The sequence below is a fragment of the Diceros bicornis genome, chromosome 7 (assembly GCF_020826845.1).
Source record: "Diceros bicornis minor isolate mBicDic1 chromosome 7, mDicBic1.mat.cur, whole genome shotgun sequence".
NCBI classification, from domain to species: Eukaryota; Metazoa; Chordata; class Mammalia; order Perissodactyla; family Rhinocerotidae; genus Diceros; species Diceros bicornis.
Window position 1 is genome coordinate 49,201,517 of NC_080746.1, and position 27,531 is coordinate 49,229,047.

General features: G+C 39.7%; 2 protein-coding genes across 8 annotated transcripts in view; one reads left to right on the forward strand and one right to left on the reverse strand.

The window, feature by feature from the left end:
- Window positions 1-255: 255 nt before the first annotated feature.
- Window positions 256-18,952, reverse strand: DDIAS (DNA damage induced apoptosis suppressor). 7 transcript variants are annotated; one of them, XM_058545507.1, is made up of 8 exons: window positions 18,875-18,952; window positions 12,990-13,145; window positions 11,723-11,832; window positions 10,770-10,863; window positions 10,296-10,424; window positions 5,703-5,864; window positions 4,622-4,739; window positions 257-3,488 (listed from the first exon to the last, which is right to left on the reverse strand). In XM_058545507.1, exons 5-8 carry the CDS (start codon window positions 10,406-10,408, stop codon window positions 882-884), a joined length of 3,000 nt encoding a protein of 999 aa, XP_058401490.1. In that variant the 5' UTR covers window positions 10,409-10,424; window positions 10,770-10,863; window positions 11,723-11,832; window positions 12,990-13,145; window positions 18,875-18,952; the 3' UTR covers window positions 257-881. The 7 variants fall into 7 exon arrangements, with proteins under 7 accessions (XP_058401494.1, XP_058401495.1, XP_058401490.1 ...); XM_058545505.1 differs by lacking the exon at window positions 11,723-11,832; XM_058545506.1 differs by lacking the exons at window positions 11,723-11,832; window positions 18,875-18,952 and adding an exon at window positions 18,756-18,866.
- A 160-nt stretch (window positions 18,953-19,112) lies between these two features.
- The window catches only part of PRCP (prolylcarboxypeptidase), a 60,092-nt gene continuing 51,673 nt past the window's right edge, over window positions 19,113-27,531 (forward strand). The window contains exons 1-2 of the mRNA XM_058545513.1: window positions 19,113-19,164; window positions 20,265-20,447. Of these exons, the coding sequence (XP_058401496.1) occupies window positions 20,280-20,447 (168 nt within the window). The 5' untranslated portion in view covers window positions 19,113-19,164; window positions 20,265-20,279. The remainder of the gene's footprint in view (window positions 19,165-20,264; window positions 20,448-27,531) is intronic.

Consider the following 27,531-nt stretch of genomic DNA (forward strand, 5'->3'; position numbering starts at 1 on the left):
AGAGTGCAGCTGAGGTGCTGCTAAGGACTGGCGAGTCTAGACACTGCTCCTCATTTCTGCTCCTCTTAGCACTTCCAGCTTCTCTCCTATCATAGAACTTACCGGATACTAATTGTTTGTTTACTCTACTGGACCACGAGTTTCTTGACGGAAGGGGCTTGGCTTTCATCTTTCAGTTCCCAGCACCTAGTACAACGGCTAGCATGAGTTAAGCATTCAACGAATACTTATTAAATAAAATAGTGAGTTTTACATTTGACTCCAAATAGTAAGTTTTTATTGACCTTTCTTCTCATCCCTAGCCCACAGATGCTGTTGGGTTAACTGCTTTTCTACTATGTTCCCATAGCAACGAATGTTTGTAATACCCATTAAAAACCTCTATCATTGCATTTACTGCATTGTAGTGAAATTGTCTGTTCTATGTCTTTCTTACCCAGTAGACTAAAATCTTTTGAGATCAGTGATCTTGTAGCTTGGTATCACAAACTCAGCACAGTAGTTGGCCTAATACATAGCAGGCATTTTCTCAGCTGAGCTGAACAAATAAGAAAGACATTAAGTTTTGGTTTGCAAAGGCTTTATTTCTGAACGTACATGTGATTCTAACAAATACTTTTAACAAGCAAAATTAACAATATTACTAAAGTACAATCAACAATATAAGATAAAGTGCCAAATTATCTGAATCAGAGTATTCTGGATAAAACATTGGGAAAAACAACGGCTTTACAACATTATAAAATGCACAATAGCACCTCTTTTCTATTTGCATCTCTTCTAGTGTTCAAAATGGTAAGAATACTTTCCGTGCCACTGGAGGCAAACGTTTCTAAACAGACTTACTTTTTAAAGTTCAGCAATTGGGTTCAGGTGACTTTTTATGAAAACAGTTCAGGAGACCAAGCACTTTTAGTTTCAGGTGCTGAAGATGGGCAATTTTCTGAAAATGGAAGGCAACATTTGATTTCTGAACAAGAACCAAGTCCCAAGACTGACTCTTTGGAAATCCAGCCTGAACTTGGACTGTTATAGTTATGAGTTTTCTGTTTTGTAACTACTGTTGTAAGCATATTCTTTAAATTTAACCCCTTCTTAATTAAACATTTATCAGTTTTTCGTTTGACGTATTTCAGTTTCTTTCTTAGTAATTCTCTTTCATCAGGAGAATTACAGGCAGCACGGCATTTCCTTAGACCTATGGCTTGGAATCCAAGCATATCTGAAAGAAATACTTTTTTTGTGGTAGGAGGGACCCATTCATCAACGTCAGTCTCCAGGCACTCAGCAATAGGACAGCTGTTGAAAACCTCTGGTTGTGTAATATCAGATATAATAGGGCTTCTGGATTTTTGGCTGGGTGTTTTTATATTTTTTGGACAGCTAGGGGTGGCTTGCTGTGCATCATTTTCAGAGGAAATTCTTGTTTTTTTATAGTTAGCATCAAGATCTGAATAAAAGGCAGGTAATTTTTTGAAAGCTCCTTCCATCCCTTGAATTCTTGTTTGGTGGAATCCTGCAACTGGAGTTGACTGTGAACATGGAACAAAGTCTTGGCTATCTTCAAAATCACATTCTGAATCTGACTGAAAACGAGGTGAAGAGCATGTTCTTGGATACAGAGAGACAGACATGTTTTGCAAGGAAAATTTTTGTGAAGACTGGCTGGAGTTTTCAGAATGTGATCTCAGCGACAAATCAGATTCTGTATGATGACTTTCTGCCAAAGATTTTCCCCGTTGTAACAAAATACCCTGTGATTTTTTGGTAATTTCTGTTGCCAAGTCCATTTCTTTAGCACTATCATCAAAGAGATCAGCAGAAGCATTGTAGCTACCCTCAAGACCAGGAGAATAGTTCTGTGTGAAGTTATTATTCATATGTCCATAAGAGATTTCTTTCAATGTGTTTGTACTTCTACTCGGACTACTGCAAAGAGCTTCTAAGGGATACGTAAGTTTCCTGCAAATTGTAAAACTGTCACCTTGGTTCTTTGGCCACCTACTATATTGTTTATTTCCTAAGTTGCAAAGGTCAGAAACATCATTATATCTCCTAGAACACAAAGTTGTCAATTTCTCACTCATTTCTGAAAGTGATTTTTCTCCACATCCATTAAAATATTTGATATTGAGACAAGAATGGTCACTCTCTGAAGTACTGAGCTTAAGTGAAATTTCAGCCCTATGTGGTGAAATTCTGGCAGACTTCTTAAGAGAAACTGTTGTTCTTAAACCTTTTGAAGATGGAAACAGAGCTGACAGACAAGCGTTTGGTAGAAAATATTCGGAGATATCTCTTCCACTACTACTTATAGAAACAGCCTCTGCTGTGTTATCTGGTTGTGACTCCTCTTGAACACTAGTACTTGAATTTGTTTCACAGTTGGAAAGGAAGTTATCTTTACCAGAGTTTGCTTTGACTGTTGTTTGTGATAATCTTAAAGCTACAGGTGGTGTATGCAAGGCTCCAGTAGTTCTCTGGGGAGTCAGATATAACCTGCTGTGGTCTGCATGTAATTTATCAATGTCGTTATCTAGATGATGTTTCCTACTACTGGCATCTGTCTGAATTACAGCAATCTCATTTTCGATAACTGCCAGAAACTTGTTTAAGCTTTCAGAGAACGGCAGATCATCCCAAATCTCGGGGTCACAATCCTGGGAAGCACCAGCTATCTCTTCAAGCCTGAGTGATGAAGGTGGACAACATGTAGATCTCTCCTGAAGGCTAGGGTGGGTATCCACATCCTGACGCCGGTGACATATTAGCCTACGCTGGGAATATCTATTTTTAATTTCCACTGCACTGTGGAAGGATTTTGTATTACTTGGCTCAAGGGGCTCTCGCATTTTCAAAGAGAATAAATTAGAGTCAGTAACTTCAATTTCATGATGACTGCTGTGAACTGCACTTCGCTGATTAGCTTGTAAGCCAAGTTCTTCACCCAACTTTTGTGCTGTACTGTTTTTATCCATGTATGAAACAAGGCTCCATGAACCTTGAATGGCATCAGGGCAGCTATTGGAAGCAGTGGCCTCTGCAAAGGAGATGTACTTTCTGTTCTGGTGAAGAGTATCAATGGCCTTGCTTTGTTCTGAAGCTGAAAAATCATCATCTTCTGTTAGTTGTGAAACAATGGAAGTGAGTTCAAGTGATGGCTGCCAGAATCTTGAAAAACTATCTCTGCCATGTGACTCAAAAAAACAAGAACTGCTGTCAGGGCCACATATGTTGCTCAGATCACTACTTGAGTGTTCTAGAGCAAGTAAGTGGCTATTAGGTGTCTGGTAGCCACTATGAAGGTTCCTGAAATCAGAAAGCTGCAAAAGCTGATGGAAATAGTCAATGACAGTGAAGCCTGCAACACCTGGGTCTGGTAGAACCATCTGGCAAGCTACTAGTGCTTTAACTTCTGTCCTGCGGTCAGGGCACTGACGTAAGAAGTTATAAGAATCTGAACCTTGTCCATGTTGGTTTTCAAAATTCTATGAAAGAAGTAAATGAATTTAAATGAGAATAAAATTGTCTTCCTTTGACTCCAATGAGAAACAGGGATTTAAAAGGTTAAAACAGATACAACTATAACCCCACCCCCAAATTTCAATTCCTCTAGTGTTACAGGCAAAGTAGCAGAAATAAGAGAAGTAAACCTTGGAGTAAAGAGACTTGTCTTCAAATCCTGGTTCTAACATTTACTAGTGTTGGGACTTTTTACAAGTTATTTAACGTCTCTGAGCCTTAGTTTTCTCATATATAAAATAGGGATAAAAATGCAGGATTATTGTATGAGTAATAACACAGAAAACTGCAGTGCTTAGCAAATAGTAGTTGCTCAATAAATGGTGGCTATGATTATATTTCTCATTAGCGTCCATAAACTTTAAGGGTTTAAGGGAATGTTCTCACTTGTTAAAAAAAAAAAAAAGAAAGAAAAAGAGAAAGAACTATCTAAAATTTTGACAGAGAAAAGCTCTGTAGCTCCTGGTTTCACCTTCCTTTGGGTTTTTCTCACTGTTCAGTTGCAGCTAGAGTTGTCTATTCCCCTTTTTAAAACCCTGATTCCGACATGGACAAAATTTCCATTTGTTCCCTTGAGCATAGACAAGACAGAAAATGATTACTCCTTCAGTCAGTACATTTTTTTAACTTCTTCTACCATCACTTTTATCATTATTTAAGACCATACTTCCTAACCTATTCTTAGAGTTATCAATACTCAGATACTTTGCCTTCAGTGTTAGTTCCCGCCTTCTCCTTTTATAGATGATAAAATTAAAAAGCTAGAGAGTTGATGAAAAGTTTTACTACAGAATTTGAACAAAGTTTGAAGGGTAAAATAAACACCAAATATCAAAACAAAATATCTAACACTCTGAATTTATAATGAAATTGGATTTTTTAAAGCTCTGAAAGCATTTAAACTAGGCTCTTCTGACTTTTGAAAGAGGAAGTTGTCACACATGATGTTAACAGATCATCTATGGCCTATTTTTATAGTTTAAAGTGCTTCTGCAGGCTTTCGCATTTATGACACCTAAAAACTATTTAGAGAATTCAAATCATTTCATCACGATGGAAATATTAACAGAATATGAAAGAGAAAGCTAGTCTCAATTACCGTAACTCCAAAAATAAAGCTTTGTCCAACAAAGCAAGTTTCCACTGCTTTAGTTAATAGGTTCTGAGTTGTATTACTGTCCAGTGTTTGTGGAATTTCATTAGGATCCTGAATGTACCTTGATTGGAAAGAAAATAAAAAACGTCAAGAGATAAGCTTTGAAGTTTTAATTTGCCATAAAGTCAGAAGACACAAAAAATTAGTTCGAAACTGCGGCATGAAATTTTTGAGTTACATACAGAGAAAAAAAGTGACTTTAAGAGCTAGGCATTTTGTGCCCTCTAGTCTCCCATAGCCTAGAAAGACAAAAACAATTGATCAAGTACGAATAAAGTAGATGCCTGCCTAGGAATTAGGCCCAACAATTATTCTAAAAGTGGCAGTGGCAGTAATGGTGGGATCTCTGGCCCTTCTCTTCAAAGCAGAGGGAAGTCTTTCCTCTTCCCCGGCAATCCTACCTGTGGTCTCTCTGCTGCCCCTTTCTTCTAATCAGTTTGCTCTCAACTACAAGGAGAGGGACAGAGATTTTTTCTGTCAAGTGATTAGGGGGAGGGTAGAAGACTGAGAGGGAGATAAACCTTCAATTGCTTATTATATATCCTTGCAGTTCTCAGGACAACATCATAATAGGTCAAACTATGCAGATGAAGTTGCAATGCAAGTGAGAGAAATGACAAAATTTCAACATCTGATATGCAAATATTCTCACAAATAGCTTCTTCAGTCTCAAGGGACCTTAGTCACTTGAATGCTAACCTCAATTTGGATAACCCTTCAGTTGAAATTTTACTTTTTTATTCTATATTTCTCTAACTTCGATTCGAGTTTTATAATTTAATGTTCTAATTACAGCTTAGTCGGTTGGCCTGAATAAAAGGAGCCTGGTTTAACATCACAATATATATTCAGGAAATAAACGTCTTTCTATTTCTCATCTGATTATTTTTTAGAGGAACTGAGGATCTGAGATTGAGTGATCATCTTTTTACTAAATGCATATCACCTTAAAAACACATATCTTCAAATTCTATTGATATACCAAAGTTGTAGCTAGGAAAAAGAATGCTTTAAATGTTCTTACCTGTGCAAACCAGTGGCTGTAAGACCAAAAAATGCATCTAAGCAGCTTCCAAATACAGTAATGCCAAATAATTTGTTTGATTCCGCAACTTTTAAGGAAAGTTTATATCTGTAACTGGCATTTTCAGCTTCACCAGTAGAGCCACATTTTGGACAATTAGATCTGGAAAAGTAGAGGAAAAAAGGTGTAGAGATGTTCATTAATTTTTTTTTCATATGATGAAAAACAAATCTAGAAAAGTAAAGATTAAAAATAGCATTTTGTGTACAAATGTACCTATACAACTTATATTCTTCTTGAACTATTTTGGATCAACCTCTTTTGAATTTCTCTATTTATAACAGCTACATTTACTGATTTAAATTAAGTAGCACCAAATTAATAGAAAACTGAAGGAAAACTGTGTGTATGTGTGTGCGTGCATGTGAGACAGAGAGAGATCTTCTTGGGTAGCTAAATCATCATTTACAAATCGAGGCATATTATAGTCTGGGGTTGGGGGGCAAACTAAATATAATGCAGTGAGCACCACACCAACAGAAGATCTGAAATTTAATGTCTACCCTCTGTTAAGAGAACAATATCTGTTACGAGAATAATGAATAATCTTGAAACATTTATACACCAAGTACCTAGTTATATTTTTCTCACCATTATAAGAATAACTTTACTTTCTTTAATTCATTGGAATATGCTGACAATTTACTAGAATACAGAAACTAGGTATGAAACATTTTGTTTAACTTGTTTTTAAGCCAATATGTAATTATGACCAAAGGCTATCTTGTCAAAAACTACTGTGTCAAGTGTAACTCCACTGTTATGTACTAGCTGTTTGGGCTTGGGATAATTACTAAATTCCTTAAACCTTAATTTCCTCATCTGTAAAATCCAGGGTTAAAGAAGGATAAAATGAGACAAAGTATAAGAAAAGAAAGTAAAGAAAGGATCTAGTGCAGATCTTTACAAATTAATAAATGTGAGTCTGCTTCTCTCATACAATTACATTAAATATTGTAATGATTACTGTCACTTCTACTTAGTGTTTCCCATCTTTCTAGTTGTTTGCAATATCTCATAACTCTGATATCCATCTTTCACGCTCTTAATTTAGCAAACTAACTCCTTAAAACACCTTACGGTAATGGTTAATCCTAGGACTTTATTTTTTCTTCATGTCACTAACGATCTGGCTTAAACATGAGTGGCAAGGGACTGGATCGGTGGCGTAGCAGTTAAGTTCACACACTCCACTTTGGCGGCCAGGGGTTTGTGGGTCCGGATCCCGGGCACGGACCGACACACTGCTTATCAAGCCATGCTGTGGTGGCATCCTATATCAAGTATAGGAAGATGGGCATAGATGTTAGTCTAGGGCCAATCTTCCTCAGCAAAAAGAGGAGGATTGGCAACAGAAGTGAGCTCAGGGCTAATCTTCCTCACACACACAAAAAAGAGTGGCAAAATGCAAACAGAAAATAATGTTGAAGATAGTTGCATAAATTTGATTGCTGCCAGATAGCCACTAGGGGGAGCCTAAAATCCATAGCTCAAAAGGTAACTATTTTGAACCAAGGTTAATCCTTCATACAAGTTGCTGATTCACCACCATTAGATCTGTGCTACTTTTTTTGGCACCCTGAGGATGGATCTGTGCCAATCCATTCATATAATATTACCCAAATATGATAATCTTCTCATACGAAGGACCAAACTAACTTCTTATACACATATTTTTTATACTTGTATGTCTATATCTTTATATCATGGAATCCCTTTTCAAATGAAATCTAACTTGGAACTCTTTCAACAAGAGCTTTCAATGGAGCTCTTCTTGAAACCAAAGTGGGGGCCCCAGAGTCCTACCCACTATTACTTCTCTAATATCCACTACTACTTCTCTAATCCCTACCTCCTTCTAGAAGCACTTCCATGGAGCCCTAAGGCTCTGCAGAATGTAATTTGAAAACCACCACTGCTCTAACCTTGGAGGTTAAAAAAGGAAAAAAGTTAACTCCATAAAACAAAAAACATCTATTATGGTTGTCATTGCTAAGGATTTAGGGTTCAATGAAAATCTTTAGACAGAAGTCTTTTTGCTCTTCCGTGTCTCTAAAATCTTCTGCAAAGGATAGAGTACGGACTTCCTCTGTCATAAACTTGTTGTGCTGTGGCAGTGGAGAAATGAAGGTGAGAAATTTCTGTTTCCTGTCTTGGCTTACAAGTGACTCCAAGTAATAAAAAAGGAAAGCAGAAATAACAGAAAAGATAAGCACCAGAAATTATGGGGATAGATTTTTTTTGTGTATTGTCAATGTAATATATAGAGAGAATAGGTTATATTTCTGTGGACTATGTTTCCACAGGCAAGGACCAAGTGCTGTGGGTTTCATGTACTTAAAGGTCCAGTCAGAGCTTCCCTTTCCTGGGGCATCTTAAACTCTGCGAAAGAGAGAGGGAGATGTCATTCTGGATACAAATTCCACTGCTAATCTGGAGGCAACGTGGTGATTATGAATGTAGACAGCAGCCAGATTGTTTAAAGTTAACTATGTTTCTGCCACTAACTAGCAGGCTGTGTGATTTGGGGCAAGTTACTGAACTTTTCTAAGCTTTAATTTTCTCCTTTGACGGTTGGCATTACCAATAGCATTACCTCATAGGACTGTTGTATTAAAAGATAAAATGATTACAAAGCTCCTAGCATACAGTAAACATTCATTCATGTTATCTATTGTTATTATGTCTACAGAGGTAACAATGGCAGTATTATCCAACCTCAATTTTTGTTGCAGATTGTCTTTAAAAGAAATGACTTGCGGGGCTGCCCGGTTGTGGAGCTGTTAAGCTCACGTGCACTCCGCTTCGGCGGTTGGGGGTTTGCCAGTTCGGATCCCAGGCTCGAACTGACGCACTGTTTATCAGGCCATGCTGTGGTGGTGTCCCATGTAAAGTAGAGGAAGATGGGCTCGGATGTTAGCCCAGGGCCAATCTTCCTCAGCAAAAGGAGGAGGATTGGCAACAGATGTTAGCTCAGGGCTAATCTTCCTCACAAAATAAAAGAGAAAGAAATGACTTGGGAAAAAATCCAGACTTTTAAAAATATTTCACATCTATATATTACTGATTATGTATCACAGAGTGTTCTAAGCATTTCATGTATATTAACCCCTTAGATCCCTACAACAACCCTATTAGGCAGATATTACTTTCCCCACTTTGAGGCCCAGATAATCTAAGTGACTTGCACAAATCGACACAGCTATAAACAGCAGGGTTGGGATTTGAATGCAGGCAGTTTGGCTCCAGAGAATTATGCTTTTTAATCACCATGATATACTGCAATAAGTAAAGTATGCTTGTAATAGATTTGTAATAATAACAGCTACCATTTTGGAAATCCTAATACATGTCATGTATTATCGCTATCTCTAACTCTACATTATCTCACATTATGGGTATTATTATCTCACGTTAGAAATGAGTAATTAAATTCACAGAAGTTAAGTATCTTGCCCAAGATCATACAGTTAGCAAGTGTCAGAGCATATATGCAATCCTGTTGTGTTCTCCGAAGCTTGAAATCATTCCATTACACCACATTGCTTTTAAGAATAGATCCTAATCAAAGGCAAATAGCCCCTGGGTTTTAGTTTTTTCAAATAACAGGTAGAAATCTGAAAATGGGTGAACCTAAGACACTACCACATTGTCATTTATTCATGCATTTAACAAACATTTGTTGTGTATTTTCTATGAACTAGACCCTAGGCTGAATGCTGAAGATTTAATGATGAAAAACACAAAAAGGGTCTTTCTCTCAGAGTTTACAAATCAGTACTTGAGAGAATGTTTTCATAAAGGAACAGGGATAACTACTGGAAAGATGACTTAGAGTCTAGATGTGGGTTGGAGCTGCCAACTCCTCCTTATGTAATGCTAATGAGACAAAAAGACTAGTTCAGAATATTGCTGGCATACTACTCTTACACACTACCAGGTACTTACTAGACATCTTTATCCTCTTCTCTAGGCAGAGAGAAAGTGAAGGAACTCCAATCCTAACCCCTCACTTATACTCCATAAAGATCAGAGAAGAATCTTAGGCTCTCGGGTATACTTGGCCTGCGTCTCAGCACCATAATAAAGTGTTATGTGCCAAGCCCTGTTCAAGCTGCTGACGAATACAGAGATTACCTTAACATAGTCCCAGTTCTCAAGGAGTTTATTTATTTAAAAAAATAATCTGGGGATCATGCAAAAATCAACCGAAAACAAACAAAACCCCTATACTATTTCCAGGCATATGGCAGAATTGGGCTAAGTTTTTGCACCAGGACTGGGACTTACTCTCCAAGAAGTTATTTTTCTTCTCTGAAGCAGGTACTTAGCAAAGACTTAAAGGTAACTTGAAACTTCCCTCTAGTAATAGAGGATTAGCAGCCAATCCTATTCTAGGATTTACAGAAGAACCAACCCAGGAGAATCTTATGTCTTGGTATGGTGAATTTAATCCTACTTGCTCTTGAGCCTTAGGAAATCTACAGCATACACTTGTATTTCCTCTCTCACGCTTACAGGCTTTACTTTTACCTTTTGGAGACCAGGAGTACCCGAGAGAAGCACTTCTCACATGAAGGATATATAAAACTCGAATTCTGGAGAGCAAGAACTGAGGCAAGAAGAAATTTTCTTCTTCTATTCATGTGTTCTCACTGTGGCCTGCAAAACAAAATAGCCATGGGGTGAATGGCAAATTTTTAATTGTATGTGCATAACCTACTTCTCAGGAAAACCAATTAACTTCCACTGCAAAGCCAACAGATGTCTTTTGTAGTAAGTGTCAATGTATCAAAAAACTAATTTTCTTTTTCTGCTTAATTAAAAGTATTGGTAGTAAGAAAATAAAATTTAAAACAGTAGCTCAAACAAACATTCTGTTTTTGAATAAATGTTCCATCCCAGTAATTCAAGAAAGACTATCTTTAGCTTTTTTCGCATCTTTATAAGAATAGCTATATAGAACCTGTTTCTACCATTAATAGAAAGGAACTTAAGTGAACTTACGTGAATCTTCTAAAGAGACTAAATGGGTGGAAAATGGTTCTTTTTAGCCGAAAAAATCACTTTATTAGATTTCCGTGTGCACATTTGTACATAGCTTGAAGAGAAAACAAAAGACAATTCAGATTTTGCAAAGAGAAAAATCAAAATGTTACGTGGTCAAAGGAGAGTTCAAAGTGCATTAGGGTCCTTGTAATAAAACACATCAGAGAATTAAAACAATAAAACAGCAATGTTCTCTTCTTTTATACTTTCTTTTTAAAATTCAAATGTTGGCTTATCAAAATTTAAAAATTGATTAGCTTATTTACAGCATAATACAAATGTGCTGAAATAAAAGTCTCTGTACATGTTTAAGATAAAGCTATAACAATGAATAAATTTTCATTTGTTAACACATGGCAAAAGCTTTCAATTTCTGAAAATGGATGGAACTGTTTCTGAGATTGGCATCAACAAATTTTGACAAAGTAGAAGTTATCGGTTTAAAGAATCTTAATAGAATCTTTTAGGTATAGCTCTACCTAACAATGATCATAACTTGAGAAATGTGGTGACTATGGAAAGGAGATCTAAAAGTGACACTAATCCTGTTCATCAATCAAAATAATATTTCTGTGAAAATAAAATCTTGCCCCCTAAGGCAGTAAGATAGAAATTTGCAAAGATGAAAGATAAACAGATTTATATCAAGCACTAATCTATGTTATTAAAGGGAGCACAGAAAAAATAAAAAATCTAATCCTGCCTAATTCTTTGTTGTTATCTTTGTTTTGAGACCCTTGGGTATACATGACTAATAAGGTTCTACCAAATGCAAATGCGTATTCCTAGATTTGGTTGTCATCTTAGGTCACCTGGCAACGTCTAAGGATGAGGTAGAGTAGGTGACATAGGATACAAGGGGAAGGCAGAAAGAAAGGTCACAGAACATTGCCATTATCAGTGCTACTAACCTGAAGTTCCTTGCCAACTCAACAATGATGGATGTATGTCAGCAAAGGCACCTTCCCTCTACATCTCCTCTAAAATCCAGTTTGGGGTAGGGTGTAACATAGTGGTACACCTACTCACGAGCAAGGGGAGATAAAATAGTGCAAAGCTCCCTCCTGAAAATGTCATCTCTTACCTGCTTAAAATCTCGCTATTTAGAATGAAGCCTCAATTCTTTACCATGGCTTGTGAGGCCCTAGGTCATCTAGCCCCACCTCCTTGACCTCACTTTGGACCACACTCTCCCTTAATCAATGCACCTCAAGCCATGCTAGCCTTCTCTCTGCTCCTCAAATACACCAGACAATTTCTCTTCTTGGGCTTTTCTGCTTACCTTTCTCTTTGCCTAGAATGTTCTTCCCTTAGTTCTTCAAATAGCTGGCTCATTTCATCCTTCAATCTTTAATGTTACCCCTCAGAGAGCCCCACTTTATTTCAAAGTAGACACTCCCTTCCTCTTAGATCCTATATCACATATTGTATTCCTTCATGGTACTAATCATGCTTATGATGTATGCAACCATGAAAATGCATATATCATCTGATATATTTTTGTTTGTTCTACTTCCATTAGTCTGAAAGTTTCATGAAGACAGGCACCTATCTATCTATCTACCCACCTACCTACCTACCTACCTACCTATCAATCAATCAATCTTGTGCTCTACTATAGCCCCAGTGCTTGGCACCTAGTAAGTTCTCAAGTCATTGAATAAATGAAAACTATAAGCAAAATCTTGCAATTTAAGAAAATTTTTATCAGAGTAGGTATATGCCATATTATAGGATTTTCCTCCTTTTTCATTTAAAGTCCACTTAAGAAAGCCTTTCTCTATTAACTAAAAGAGGATGGCTTTTATTTTTCCTACATCTTATGCTACTGCATTTCTATAGTCCTACCATTTGTTTTCTGTGTCTATTCTATTCTATTTGGTTTTATTCTCCCTAATGACTTTTCTCTTGATTCTCTTCCTTGTTCTTTATGCACCAGCTAACAAGAACACAAAAGTAATCTGAGTTGTTCTTTGTTCCCCTCTCCATCCCCAAACACCCCCTACCACAATACGTTTCATATTTCTGTGCCTTTGCTTGTTTTCACTCTTCCTTCTGTCTAAAAATCTTCTTTCACTCTCCTGGCTAATGCTTATTCTTTAAGGTCCTTCTCAGGAGTCCTCATCCCCAGGAAGGTTTCCCAGGCTAAGTGACCCTACTTCTTAATTTATCACTTACCACATTATAGTAAACTTATCTGTTTAATAGATGTTTTTCTGGAACCAGAGTAAGATCGTAGAAGGACCAGCTTTTTATATTCCCAGTGCCAAGTTCAAAATTGTCAATCTGAACTTCAGCTATTATCTTTCTTCCAAATTTTCAGCTTTCTTCTTCCTAAGACAGTTTTGCCATATACCATTAAATATAAAACACAATTTTACCAAATCATAAAGTAATTTTATATTTGTATATGCATTAGAGTGCATAGAGTAGTTTCATATATAGCACCTTACTTAAAACTTAATCATTATTTACATTTTATCCTCATTTTCAATTTTTTTTCCTTAATTGTGGTCATATTATGAGCAAAGATTATCTTCTCTAAAATAGAATTTTATATTGTACCACAACTATACAGACATTCATCAAATCATATTCTTTACACAATTGTTACCAAATTCAAACTTTAGGAAATGGATTAAACCTGTAAGATGACTAGGACACTGTGCTAAGTGTTGTGAGGAAAACAATGAAAAATAAGATACTTCCTGTCCTAAAATGCTTACTGTCTAATTGGGCAGACAAATCATCAATAAATGAAAAACTTACATAGCGGAGATATGTGGGGATTAATTTCTAAATTAATTGTGCAAGCACTAATTGTTATATTTTTAAAGGAAGATTGGTTAAATTGTCTTTATTTAAGGGTTTATTGCCCTCTAGTGGATTAAATAAGTAGGTCTAGAAAAATATTTATAACTCAAGGGCAAATTTGAGAACTGAAATGAAAAAGATCATTTAATTATTTTTACTATTTGTGTTTCAACAGGTAAACCCTAGCAAATGGCAAAAAGACTTCCCATTCATTGTCTGGTGGACAAAAATGCAATAATACCCTTTCAGGCAGTTACTGTTAGTTATTCCCTTTGCTGTTTTCATAGTATTTCCTTTTATGGTACTTGTCATCTAGTTTGTTTTGTCTCCCTCTCTACTGCTTGCCTTACAGCATGGTGAATTCATGATGGAGGCATAACTGAATGAAGCATTAGGAATCAGTAAATACTAAAGTTAGGAAAATACGACGACAGACTTAGGAACAATTTCATATGTGGTATCTCTTGCAATTTATCTTTCTTCTCAATTTTATTGGGAAGGATGGTGATATAGTATTATATTTAGTTCAGCTCCATCATAGCCAGCAAAACATATTCCAATTTAATAAGCTCAATATATTTACTTATCAGTTATTTGTTGTGCAGCTCCTAAATACCAGGTGTTGGGGATAATACAAATGATGGACAAAATAAACAAGGTCCCTAACTGGTCACTAGACTTATAGTCTAGCGCAAGAGACAGATATTAAGCTGATAACCACACAAAAAATTTAACTGAATTTGTGGCAAATTCTATAAAGGAAATGTACATAATATCAGGAGAAAATATAACAAGGGGACTGATTTAGCCTTAGCTGGGGGGAATGGGGAGAAAGAAGGAAAATATATAATCTTTTTTTGGAAAGTATTTTCTCTCAGAGTTGTCACATTAAAAGTGATTTCTATTTGCTTTACATATTTAAAATATTTTCTAAGTGTATTACTTTTATAATTAGAAAAATCAATAAATATAATAAAAACACTAGGTAGAGAACTTAGCAATAGCATACAGAGGAAACCTTGGGTCCTCTCAATCTCTCACACATAAAAGTAGAAACAAAGAGGTTGAGCGGGAAAGGGAGAAAAGTGTAAATGTTACAGTGGGTTGATGGGAACTAATTAGGGCTTCCCTTGGGTTTTGTTTCGAAGGCCCAAGATTACCCAAGTCAATAACCAGGAATGAAGACTCTGATAGACTTACACTTATTAAAATATGTGAGGTCCAGGCAAACACATTATAGTGTTGTTGTTGTTTGTTTTTGGTGAGGAAGATTAGCCCTGAGCTAACATCTGTGCCAGTCTTCCTCTACTTTATATGTAGGTTGCTGCCACAGCATGGCTGATGAGTGGCGTAGGTCTGCACCTGGGATCCAAACTAGTGAACCTGGGCCGCCGAAGCAGAACATGCCAAACTTAACCACTATGCCACAGGGCCGGCCTCTTTAGTGCATTTTTAATTTAACACGGAATACTCTAGAACACTTGCTTCCTCTCCTAGTCAAGCCAAGCCATATGGGGAGCTAAATCACAATCCAAAGATGCTTTACTAATTTATGATGAAAAATTACCGTTATAGGGAAGGGACACATCTTATGCCAAATTATAAACATAAAGTTGCTTGAAGATGGGGTGTTAGGTGAATCAGATATTTAATAGACTCAGGCTAATATTGTTGATGCATCTTTTTCACACTAGAGAAGGTTTTGTCAATGGGCCCATTTATACAAGCTCACTGATTACCATCCCTGCATCCCATTTTTATACTAGCCAAGTGGTTCTCAAACTTCAGTGTGCATCAAAATCACCCGGAGGGCTTGATAAAACACTGGTTTCTGGGCCCCAACTTAGTTTGATTCAGTAGGTCTGGGATTAGGGCCTGAGAATGCTTATGTTGCCTATACTTGAAAACCACTGGCCCAGCCATTGGGGCTGTCTAATGGTGAACAACACCTGTAATTAACACGGTTATACTTAAATCGTAAAGCCTGAGGGCATTTCAGTCTCTTTCAGATTACTTTGTAATTCTTTGCTCTAATCTACTATTTGGTGACTTTTCATTTTAACTTCCTCATTACCAAGTTCTTAGAAGGCACCTTAATAGTCTATGAAAAATCATGCCAGTGTATGAATATACACCAACACACTTTTTTTCTCCTTTGGGCTAGATTAGAAAATCTAGAATAATCCTTATTAAATGTTAGATCATGGAGAAAAAAATTAATTAAGAGTGTGAATTGGCATATGGGGAGGGTGATGAAGAGAAGACAGAAGTGTGAGATGTGGATCATATTTTAACGAAGTTTACAGTCTGGTTGGGCTCATAATTCCTTTTGACGGCTTTACAGTTCTCAAATGCTTTCACATCATTATCCGATCCACTTAGAGAAATTAACTAATTAAAGGTCAAGAAGTACGTGGAATCAGGTCTGGCATTTATGGCTCCTGATGAGTAGCTCACCAGTCTTTCTAGTCCATTACATTGCTCAAGCTTCACACTTAAACTATTTGTATTTGTTTCCAGACTGTGGCCAAAGGATGAAATCACTCCTTTAAAAAACAGTCCCCAGTTCTAATGACATACGGAAAAAGAGATAGAACTAACTTTCCTCTCTTTCTTCATTCCTCAAAAACCGTTCTTGCTTTGCAAGAAAATCTTTGTCACTTTGTTGCTTTCAGATTTTCTGTTCCATATTTTACAGGCCAAGAGTCCTCAGCTATGGGAAGGGTGGCTGGCTGTTCTGAGTTGTTTCTTAAAAGTATCTAATGATCTCCTCCAAGGGTGCATACTTTGTCTAATTTTTCTAAAGGCAGTCATAACAAGTCCCTGAGAAATGATTTACTGACATTAACACGAAAATTCTTGAAAGGGAAGAGAGAGGCAGGCAGGAGACAGAAAATTAAACAAACAAAAAACCAAAGGGACAAAACCTCTTTTGTTTCGAGAAATATTGGTGAAAAATATTTTTAAAACATTAGCCAGAAAATCTTAGTGAGTGCAACACACAGTCTGTCTATTACATTTATGATAGGGAAAGAACTATTCTAGGGATAGGGAATGGGACAGGGTTACAGATAGAGAAAACAGGCTCTTGTGTTCCAGGAGTTTATAATCTATCGGCTAATGTATAACTACCAATGAAGTCACACAAAGGTACACACAGTATTTGCAAGCTCCAGACTTCCCCATCTCAACTGCTTACCTGAGAGCCAACTACACTTGGATGTCTCATAGACATCTCAAGATTTAGTGGGTAAAAAACCTGAATTCTTAGTTTCCTCTCAAATTCCTTTACTTGCAGTTTTCTCCATCTCAGTAAATGGTACTACTCTCCAAACAGCAACTCAGGCCAGATATCTAGGAGTCATCCTTCATGACTCTCTTTCCCTCAAGTCCCACATTACACCCATCAGTAAGTCCTTGAGTCTATTTCCATACCTAAAAACCATCATTTGCTTTCTCCTCCATATATTCTGCCACCACTTTATTCCAAACCATCATCATCTCCTGCTTACGCTGCTGCACTAGCCTCATAACTGTGAGATCAGGTCCCTGCCCATCTCTCCAGACTCATCTCATACAACTGTCCTTTCTGAATCTGTTCCAGCAACACTAGTCTTTTCCTAGATTCTTGAACACTAAGATGTCAAGCTCTTTCCTGCCTCAGGGGCCTCGCACAATTGATTCACTCCGGAATGTTCTTCCTTTTCTCTCTTGCATGGTTGGATCATTCTCGTCTTTTAGGCCTCAATTTAAATGTCAGCTCCTCAGAGAGGTCTTCCCAGACCAACCTAACTCAAATAGGTTCTCCTGTTATTCTTCTTAAGTCCATCCATAAAAGGGTTTAAGTTCCATTAGGACAGGATTCTGTCTATCTTGTTCACCATTGTAATCCTAGCATCGAGCAATTCTTGGTACACAGCAGGGAGGAACTTAGAAACTACCCGCAGAATGAATAACTAACTACTGGGTGCTTTGTGACCCAATTGTGCAGGGTCAGGAAAGGCTTCCTGACTTAAAAGTCTTCATAGGGGCCAGCCCGTGGCGTAGCAGTTAAGTGAGCGCACTCTGCTGCTGGTAGCCCGAGTTCAGATCCCTGGCGCTTACCGAGGCACTGCTTGTCAAGCCATGCTGTGGTGGCCTCCCACATAAAGCAGAGGAAGATGGGCACAGATGTTAGCCCAAGGCCAGTCTTCCTCAGCAAAAAAAAGAAAGATTGGCATGGATATTAGCTCAGGGCTGATCTTCCTCACACACACACACAAAAAAGACTTCATAAATGAAGACCTAAGGAATGAGTAAGAATTAGCCAGGTTGGGGACCAGGTTAGAAGACGTCTGGAGGCAAGGGATGATGGTGCATTTGAGGAATTCACAACGACATTCTGTATGGCTGGAGCCCAGGGCTACAGTGGAGAAAAAAAAAGCTGGAGAGGTAGGCAAAGGCCAGACAAGAAGGGCCCTGTAAACCATGTTAAGGAGTTTAGACTTAAACCTGAGGGCAAATAGGAGCCATGAAAAGGTTTTAAATGGGGAATGCCCTAAGATCTGCCCTTTATCAGCCTGGCCATGTGGAGACTGGATTGGAAGGTAACAAGGTTGAAAGAAAGAGAATCAGCTGGGAGGCTCCTTTCATAGCTTTGTAGCAGTCATGGTGCTGAACCAAAGTAATGACAGTAAAAGTGGCGAGAAGTGTACGGATTTGAGATATGCAAGAGGCTAGTATGACTGGCTGGATGAGAGAGAGAAGGAAGGAATCTAGAAAACTTTCAAGTTTCTTGTTCGAGCACACCGCTCCATTAAGCACTTTTCCCTCTGCGCCACCGATGCAGTTTGGGAAAGACCCCTTTTCAGCACGTTTTATTTGGCATAGCAGCCAGCTGAATATGCATCTCTGAGCATCTCAAAAGCTGGAGTAGCACCCTTTCCTCTCTGTATTTCCGGTTCCAGATGCTCACCCGTGTCTAGCTCGATGCCACAGTAAGTGTTCAATAAACGCTCGCTGAGCGATGCAATAGCACTGTCGAAAATTAAAACGATTGACCTTTTTACCCTTCTCCCCTCATGACCGCCCTTTTATAGAAGAGACTGAAAAACAACATACAATGGAAAACAACATACTGGAACAACATACTTCCACTCCTGGAAAAACAACATACAATGCTCTGAGTCTCATTCATAATAACGTTGAAAGCCTCGTTAGCCGTCTCCAGCCCTTGCGCTCCCCGAGAACCTCTCCCCGCCGCTCCTCACCTGAGGCAGAGGACAGGGACCCTGCCCGGGCGACGCTCCGGGACTCAGCCGGCAGGCCTCAGCCACAATCCAAACACCCTCCAATCGAATCTCCCGCGTCCCCTTCCGCCGGAAGTGACGCTTTGGCCTTGGTTCCTCAGAGCCAATCAGAAGAAGGCGCCGCCGAGGGAGGAGATTAACCACGAGATCCTGTGAGCATTGGGAACGACCATTTTCTTTAAACTGGGGGTAAAGGCAGGATTTGGGGAAAGTTTTTCCTCGACTGGTGCAGCAGTAGTACAGTCTGGAAAGTTGGTTTTGGGGCAGCGCTGACCCAGCTCGGCGTAGGGATCCCGGGAGGGTGGGATCCGGCGGGAGTGCCCCGCGGACTGGGGTTCAGCGGCTGACTGGCAGGAGGCGTGGAATCTGGGTGGGGGAGGTTGGCGGAGCCGTGGAGAAGGGAGGGGGCTCTGCCCGAGGAGGACGGCAAGGCCCGAGGGAGGTGGCGGGAGGAGGGGGGACGGGGTCTGCAGTGGGCTAGCGGGTGCCAGGAGGAGAAAGGGAGCGTAACCTAGCAAGGACAGGGTCCGAGCGAGATTCGCGGACTGAGTGGCCGCCGGGCGACCTCCGTAAGGGATGGGTTTTTCCGGCAAGGCGAAGGTTTGGGGTGACCCACGGGCGAAGTACCATAGGAGGTGGTTAGGCCGACGTACTGGAGGTGCGGTGCAAGGAGCCACACCGAGCGGTCTGCGAAGCCGTGCTCCACTTGCTCCTATCCGAGTGACCCGGTGCAAGCCCCCGCATCTCTCTGAGCCTCAGTTTCCTCATCTGTAAATGGGAATAACAATCATACACGAGGCACGAGATTGCTGTGATGGTTGAGTTAGACGAGATGATGTGTGTGCCATTGTGCCTAGTGAAATAGTGACATGTAGTGAACGACCACTAAATTGTCATGGGAGCTATTATTATTACTATTATAGGGGATTTGCAGAGGGCAAGGGGTGTGGCAATGGGATTGAGGCAGACGGCAGAATCTGGCGGGGATGGTAAAGGCGAGGATATAGGGTGACCTGGCGGAAAAGTGGACTTGGGGGTGGTATAGTTAAGGATGGGATTCGGCGGTCAGGTGGGAGGAAGCCCTGGAATGATAAGGACAGACTTGGAGTGTGACTGCAATGAAGGTGGACCTAAATAGGGGATAGCATGACAGGGAAACGAAATGCGGCGCCCTCTGGGATGGGGACAGGGGCGATGTGGCTTGGGTAACCTGGGTTGGGGCGGTGTCGCTGAAGGGCGTGGTGGCTTTGGGTTTCTCCTGGGAGGAGCCTGTCTGCGGCGGGCGGAGCTGCGGGCTGGTCCCTGCTCAAGTTGCGTGCATCTGCTGGTCTCCTTCCCACCCCGACTGCAGACGCCAGCCTGAGCCATGGGGCGCCGCGCCGTCCTGCTTCTGCTCCTTGCTTTCCTGACCCCCGGGGCCGCTGGCCCGGTACCGCCGGCCCTGAAGGCCCTCAGCAACCTGCACTTGTCAACCAGCTTCACATCCCGCCCCGCCGTAGCCATGAAGTACTCGATTCACTACATCCAACAGAAGGTAAGGCGGGGAGGGGGGTGGGTGAGAGGGACTAGGGCTTCTCAGTCCCCAGCCCAGCCGACAGGACCCCAGCCACCGGAGCCCACCCGGAATTTCAGACCCCTAATGCCTAGGACCTGTCCGATCTTTGGCTCTCACTTGCTAGATGGTGCGCTAAGTCTCAGTTCTGTTTAAAATCTCTACTCCCATTAACAACAATTTAATATCAGTCCTAGTTCCACACTCTCTTCTGTAATTGGCTGCAACAGTCACTTCAACTCCTCTTCCCAGAGGATGCCCTAATCCAAATTCCCTTGACCTCCCACCAAATTCAAATTATTTAATGCCAACTCTGATCCTTATTCCGTGTGACAGTCATCCTTTGTCCCAAAGCAGCCCCTAAATACAAATTTCCAGTGTCTTATTAGATAATATATAATATTTATTAAACTTAAAATGCCAGCCTGTCGTCTCATGCTCGGCTCAAAGTTGATTTTGTAGTCTTTTTACTAAGAGTTTTTAACCTTCCCTATTGTCCATAAGACTGAATATATATGTAGCTCATGCTTGTAAGGGAAGTGTGTCAAGATTTGGGAGTGGGAGAGGAGGTGGAGGTTAGCATCTCTCTGGTTCTGAAGCTTGAGTTCAGAGGTTTAAGGCAGGCTTGATGTCTTGGTGCTTGGCCGCAGCATGAGGCATTCCCAACAAGCCTGGATGGAAAAGTACATCCTGTGTGAAATGACAGGATCCCTTATAGTTCTGTATTTCTAGGAGCCTGTGTAAAGATAGGCAAGGATTTGGGAAAGATTGGGATTAGAAGTACAAGAGTCTGAGATTTGACTTTAGGAGTCAGATAGACCAAGATTCCACTCTGCCAGCTCTGTGACCTTGGATAAGTTAGGTAAGTTCTCTCTTGGAAGAGATAACTTGACTCTCTGAGCCCAGTTTCTTGATCTGGGGATTTGATGATGGTTAAATGAGAGCAGATGACGTATCTCTAGCAGAGTATCTGACCTCATTTATTAAATTCATGGTTACTGACCTATATGAATTTTGAATAGGAATTTGGGATAGAGGGATGGTATGAACTTGTAGAAGAACATATAAGAAATGGTTTTTAACCCAGAAATTTAAATTAGAGCTTATGAGGAAGAGAAAGCATTTTAATTTTAGCAGAGGTACCAGGAAACAGGGGTCTTTTTCTCAGGCAGCTCACTTGAATTAACTCTAGGCTACAGTTTCCTCATTTGTAAATTGAGAGGTTTGGACGAGGAGTAGTGTGTTTCCCACTTTACTGAGGAAAATTAGGGGCTCTTTGGGGAACTGTCTCAGAGGGACGGTGGGGGAAGGCCCAAGTGGAGGCCAAGTTGGGTGCTCTAGTACCCCCTCTCGCTGGCCTCTTTCAGCCTGAGCTTTCTGCTTTTATCTGTTTTATATACTGGGATTGTGTATGCGACTGTTTACTATAGACAGAGTTCCTTTGCTATAGTAAAACTGAAGGGGAACTATTGGAGTGAGGATGTCTAAAATCTCTTTAGGAATGATGAAAAAGAGAGAACTATCAGCAGTAAAAGAGGGGAACAAAAGGGTAGAAGAGAACAAATGATGTGTTAGCTCCGAATTTATATTCCTTCACTGTACCTGCTTTTCTTGACCACTTTACTCCTTAGAAAGATAATTTAAGGCCTGTTCTTTTTCCGTTTTTGGTGATTTGCAAAATATGTTTGGCTTTACTCAGCCACTTTTTGCCCTCTGGCTTATATTTAGTTAATATTTTAGGACAGATTCCACATATATATTTATTACCATAATAATAATTTTCCTTACATCGACTGCAATTGAGTTTTATTTTGTTTTTTTGAGAAAATATGTGTTTATTGCATAATAATGGTTATTATAGTTGCCAACTTCTGGACCATAGATTTTTGGTTGAGACTGACTATGTATATATAAACCAACTTTAAGTTTTTTGGTTAGAGCACATGAAATACTTTTATGTCTTTTAATATTAAACATTATTATTATAACTATAGGGCTTAGTTTTTATTCAAGGTTTAATTTTTATCAAACTTTATAATGATTTTCTTTATCTGTGGTTGTATCTGTCCAGCTGACCAAGCTATTCCCAGTTGTCCTTATAGACACATAAGCTCCATGAATGGTCTCTGTAAAAATGCTTAGCCCATGGCCCTGTCTCTCTCCTGCTTAGAAATCCTTCATAACTCTGATTACTTGCAGGGTAAAGGTCAAAATCCTTGGCATTGTTCCTCACTGCATAACCCCAGCTGGCCTTTCCAGCTTCATATCCTGCCATAAGCCCCCCTCTCCCCCTACCCCCCAACACACACATACACTTTGAGCAACATAGAATATAGACTCAATTGAATTTTACTGCATCAGAAGTTCTATCTGGAACACCGTCCCTCTTCTCCACTAGTTAAACTCACACTTCTATCCCCCAGCTGAAATGTCACCTCTTCTGTGAAACTTTCTTAAATTTAGGGCAACTTTGTTGATCTTTTTTCACTCTGCACAGTTACTGTTTTGTATTTGTCCCCCACCTAGGTAGCACTCTCCACTACCCAGAGGAGCCCATGAAGTGTAAAATACAAAATAAATATTTGTTGAGGGAGTGAGTGAATGATTATCCAAAGGAAGCCTAAGCGAAGCAAAGTCTACCATCATTTAATTGATACAAATCATTTTTTGTTTACTTTACTTTTTATCTTTTACTACCATTCTTTTTTTTTTTTTTTTTTTTTTTTTTTTGCTGAGGAAGGTCTGCCCCGAGCTAACATCTGTTGCCAATCTTCCTCTTTTTTTGCTTGAGGAAGATTAGCCCTGAGCTAACATCTGCGCCAGTCTTCCTTTATTTTGTATGTGGGTCCCTGCCACAGCATGGCTTGACGAGTGGTATAGGTCTGCACCCAGGATCCAAACCCTAAGCAGAGTGTGCGGAACTTTAACCACCATGCCAGAGGGCTGGCCCTGTTTCCATTCTTTACCAGTTATTTTTCCTGTTCTTTCAAAATCTTCAAATGGTTGATTTAGTAGGAATATTTGATTTCTTTTATCCAAAATAATTGAATCAAGAGACTAGACAAAAGATCGTATGTGACTTGGGTATATTGAGGCTCTAGGTCCATGTGTGATGCAGTGGTGTAAAGGGCTCCTTGGGATGTGTGGCCTATGGTTACAAAGTTTCTCTGCTTCTCATTACCCTCCACCTCCCACCCAGGCCCCTCAGATAAGGGGGAGTGGAGAATGGGTCCTTTTAGACCATCATTTTCCTCAGTGGTGAAATAGAGAATAATATCTACTGTATTAGTCAGTGTTTTCTAGAGAAACAGAACCAATAGGATGTGTCTAAATAAATGAGAGAGACTGATTTATTTTAAGGAATTGGCTCATATGATTGTGAGTAAGTCTGAAATCTGCAGGGTAGGCAGGCAGGCTAGAGACCCAGGGAAGAGTTGCAGTTTGAGTCCAAAGACAGTCTGCTTGCAGAATTCCTTCTTGCTCAGGAAAGGTCAGTCTTTTGTGCTATTCAGGCCTTCACCTGACTAGATGAGGCCCACCCACATTATGGAGGGTAAACTGCTTTACTCAAAGTCCACTGATTTAAATGTTAATCTCATCCAAAAAACACCTTCACAGAAACATCCAGAATATTTGGCCAAATATCTGGGCACTGTGGCCCAGCCAAGATGACATGTAAAATTAACTATCACATCTACCAATGTCATTGTGAGGACATTGAGGCTCAGTGCCTGGAACATGGTGGGAACTTAAGGAACTTAATAGAGTACCTGCTGGTTCCTTTCCCGCTCTGTCCTAAAACCGCAGTCTCCAGAGTGTTATACATTTCAGATTGATCCAAATGCATGATGGTTGTGGTAATGCCTCTTCTAGAAACCTAGTGGTCAGTCATCTGTACTCAACTATTCCTATTTAACTACTGGCCAGTGTTTATGTTAGAACTCTGCATCTTGACCCAGCACTGAGCTTATGGCCACTGACTCCTGCAGGGCCTTCCTACGGCTCCTTCCTTGTTTACTGTGAGGCAGTCACATCAGTGGGCTAAGCTATTTCAATTTATGTACATCCCTTACTGTTCTACTTTCAATTCCCGTTCTGGGTTCCCCTTTCCCACCCTTGTCACAGTGGCCCTCGTGTCTAGTACAGTGTAGCTGTGTTGGGCGCCTTGGAAGGGCCTATTGCTCTTTCTCTTCTTCTTTTTATTTTTTTTCCTTCTTGTCCTCTTCTTATTATTGGTTCATCTATTGATGGCCTTCCTCTTAGAACTGGAGTATACTGTTGCAAACATTATGTAAATTCTGAACTGACTTCTGTTTTTGCTCACAGAATCATTGTCAGAAAGAGTCTTAGAGATCATGTAGTCCACCTCTTAGACATGATGAATTGACCTTGATCTAAGTAATGGAGGGTCAGGAACTTGACGAAGCTTGACTACCATACAAGTTTGAGAACCAATTATGTTTCTACCACTGCCTGAGTAACCTCAGAGAAGTTACTCTGAGCTTCCATTTTTAAAATCAGCAAAATGGGGCTAATTATACTACTCATCTCACAGATTTGTTGTGAAATGCAGGGTCAGGAACTTGACGAAGCTTGACTACCATACAAGTTTGAGAACCAATTATGTTTCTACCACTGCCTGAGTAACCTCAGAGAAGTTACTCTGAGCTTCCATTTTTAAAATCAGCAAAATGGGGCTAATTATACTACTCATCTCACAGATTTGTTGTGAAATGCGCTGGTATGTGTAAAATGCTTATTTAGCACAGTTATGTCACTTGGTAAACACTCAATAAATGGTAAATGTTTATTTTATCTTGCAGTTTCTTAATGTAGGGCTTTACCTTCCCCCGTCCACTCAGAATAAAATATTTAAATCATCCCTTATGAAAATATCAAAATCAATGTGAACTGTTTTCTGTTACATAAAGAGGACATATATGTCTTTTTATCAGTGGGATATAATTTAATATTTGTAACTAAGGCATAGAAATTAACTTTTTTCCTCGCTTGAAATAATTTTCTTTCAATCACTTTTAAAAATAGATAGTTTAATTGAGGTTCATAGAGGTTAAGTGTCTTGGTCAAGCTAGTAAGGGACAGTATTGTGCTTCCAAGATTTATGATCTTTCATTCAGTTACATTATGATGCCTCTGTGTTGTAAGCAGTAGTAACAAAACTGATGTCTGTATCTATTTATATCACACATTCAGTCTTTATAACAATGCTATGAGGTGGATATTATCCTCATTTTTAGAGGTGAAACTACTGAGATTCAGAAAAGATCAAAGGAGGAAACATCCAAAATATCCCACTTGTAAATCTCCTTGTTTTTCAATCCCAAATTATAAATGATCTGTGGTATATCCATATAATGGAATATTATTAGCCCTTAAAAATAATGGCCTCGAAGTATATTTGACAAGGTGGAGAAATGTTCGTGAATTAATGATAAATGAAAAACAAAATAGAAAACTGAATGTACAATGTGTTTCCAAATTCATTACTCAATTTTTATTAAGTGCCCACTATGTGCTAGGCACTATTCTAGGCACTGGGGGAAGACATTCAAGACATAGGGAAGAGCAAGTACAAAAATCCTGAGGTAAGTTTGCGCCTGGTGGGAGCAACTGCAGGGAGGCCAACGTGGCTGGAGGGACGTGTCCAAGGGAGAGAGTAGTAGGGGATGAGGACAATGGGGAAGACAGACGATGTAAATACTCCTCTAGCAGTGAAGGAAAGTAATTGGATTAGGGAAATCAAGTTTGATGGCAGGGCAGTTTTGAAGTCTCTTGCAAGTTAGTAAGACCACCTGACATGGCTGTATGCTTCTTAAACTACATTCAGTTTCTTGGGTATGGATGTGGAGTTGGTGGAGAGTCCTTTTTAACCAGGATAGCCCTCTTGCCAAATGAGTAAAACAAAGTAAGAGAGAGACATGGGGGCTGAGGCGTGTATACAAGAGAGTGATGATACTCATGGACGTTGGAATTTAAACCAAGTAAGGAGAGGAGTGAGGACGGGTTGAGGGACAGTGAAAGGGTGGATAATATGAGGTTGAAGGATTTGTGGAATAATAGTAGTAGAGGGAATGAGCTGGAAAGATAAGAGGAAGTAGAATACTTGAAATTGAGAGTGTGGCAGGATTACGGTTACTGGGAGTGACAAGATCTAGGGTTTGCTCATGAGTTAGTGACCAAGGTAGGTGGAGGACAAGGTCGTTGGAGGAGAGGAGAAAAAGAAACTCAGGAGCCAGGATATTGAAATCACTCAAGACTTTCAAAAGGAGTTATGTTGGAATGACAGTGAACAAGGAGCTAAAATCTTCAAAGCATGAGGGAAAGGGAAGCAGGGGTCAGTACATGATTGTAGCAAGAGGGGTAGTGGGGTAATATAGTTTGATGACATAATATTTAAAGGCAGTGGGTTGGGGAAGTGGGAGGCAGAATTAGGGACACTGAGAATACCTTTCCTACCTCCAGGGCCAGTGATTTGAGAGAGAAATCAACTACCACTTGAGACAGTCAAATATGTTTAAAATATGTTTATAGCTGCACAGAGAAAGAGTAGAATAAAATATACTAAAATATTAACAATAGTAGAAAGGTATGGGTGATGTTTCATTTTATTCTTCATACTTTTCTGTATTTTTCAAATTATCTATAATGAACCTGCATCATTTTATAATCTGTTATAAGAAAAAAGCAGTTGACCTGTCCTGGCTCACATGAGCAGTATGTGGCAGCATCAGAACCTGGACCTTCGGACTCCAGACTGTCACCACCTAGCACCATGCCTCTGGGTAAACCCCTTTGGGTTGGAGGCGAGCCATCAAGTCGCCTCCGATGACTGCTCTTGTTCCTCTTTCGCTGCCTAGCCATGGCTGCTTTGCCATCTTTTCCTTAAGTATTTTACATTCTGTGTTCCATACACAGTTGGGCCAGGGATGAGGAACTCTTTTGGTGTTTTGGTGGAGCTAGGGGGAAAAAGAGGACAATGCCCTGTTCTACCTCATTTCAACCTAAGGTTTTGCTGAATGGAAGAGGAGAAGAGGGGGAGAGGAAA

Bases quoted from the DNA above. Each gene is read 5' to 3' on its own strand.
- DDIAS (XM_058545511.1), bottom strand. From the start codon at position 10,408: ATGAATAGAAGAAGAAAATTTCTTCTTGCCTCAGTTCTTGCTCTCCAG. The intron at 5,865-10,295 runs GTAAAAGTAAAG...CTACTTTTCCAG, and splicing joins GTACTCCTGGTCTCCAAAAG to ATCTAATTGTCCAAAATGTG. The intron at 4,740-5,702 runs GTAAGAACATTT...TTTCCAATCAAG, and splicing joins ACAGCCACTGGTTTGCACAG to GTACATTCAGGATCCTAATG.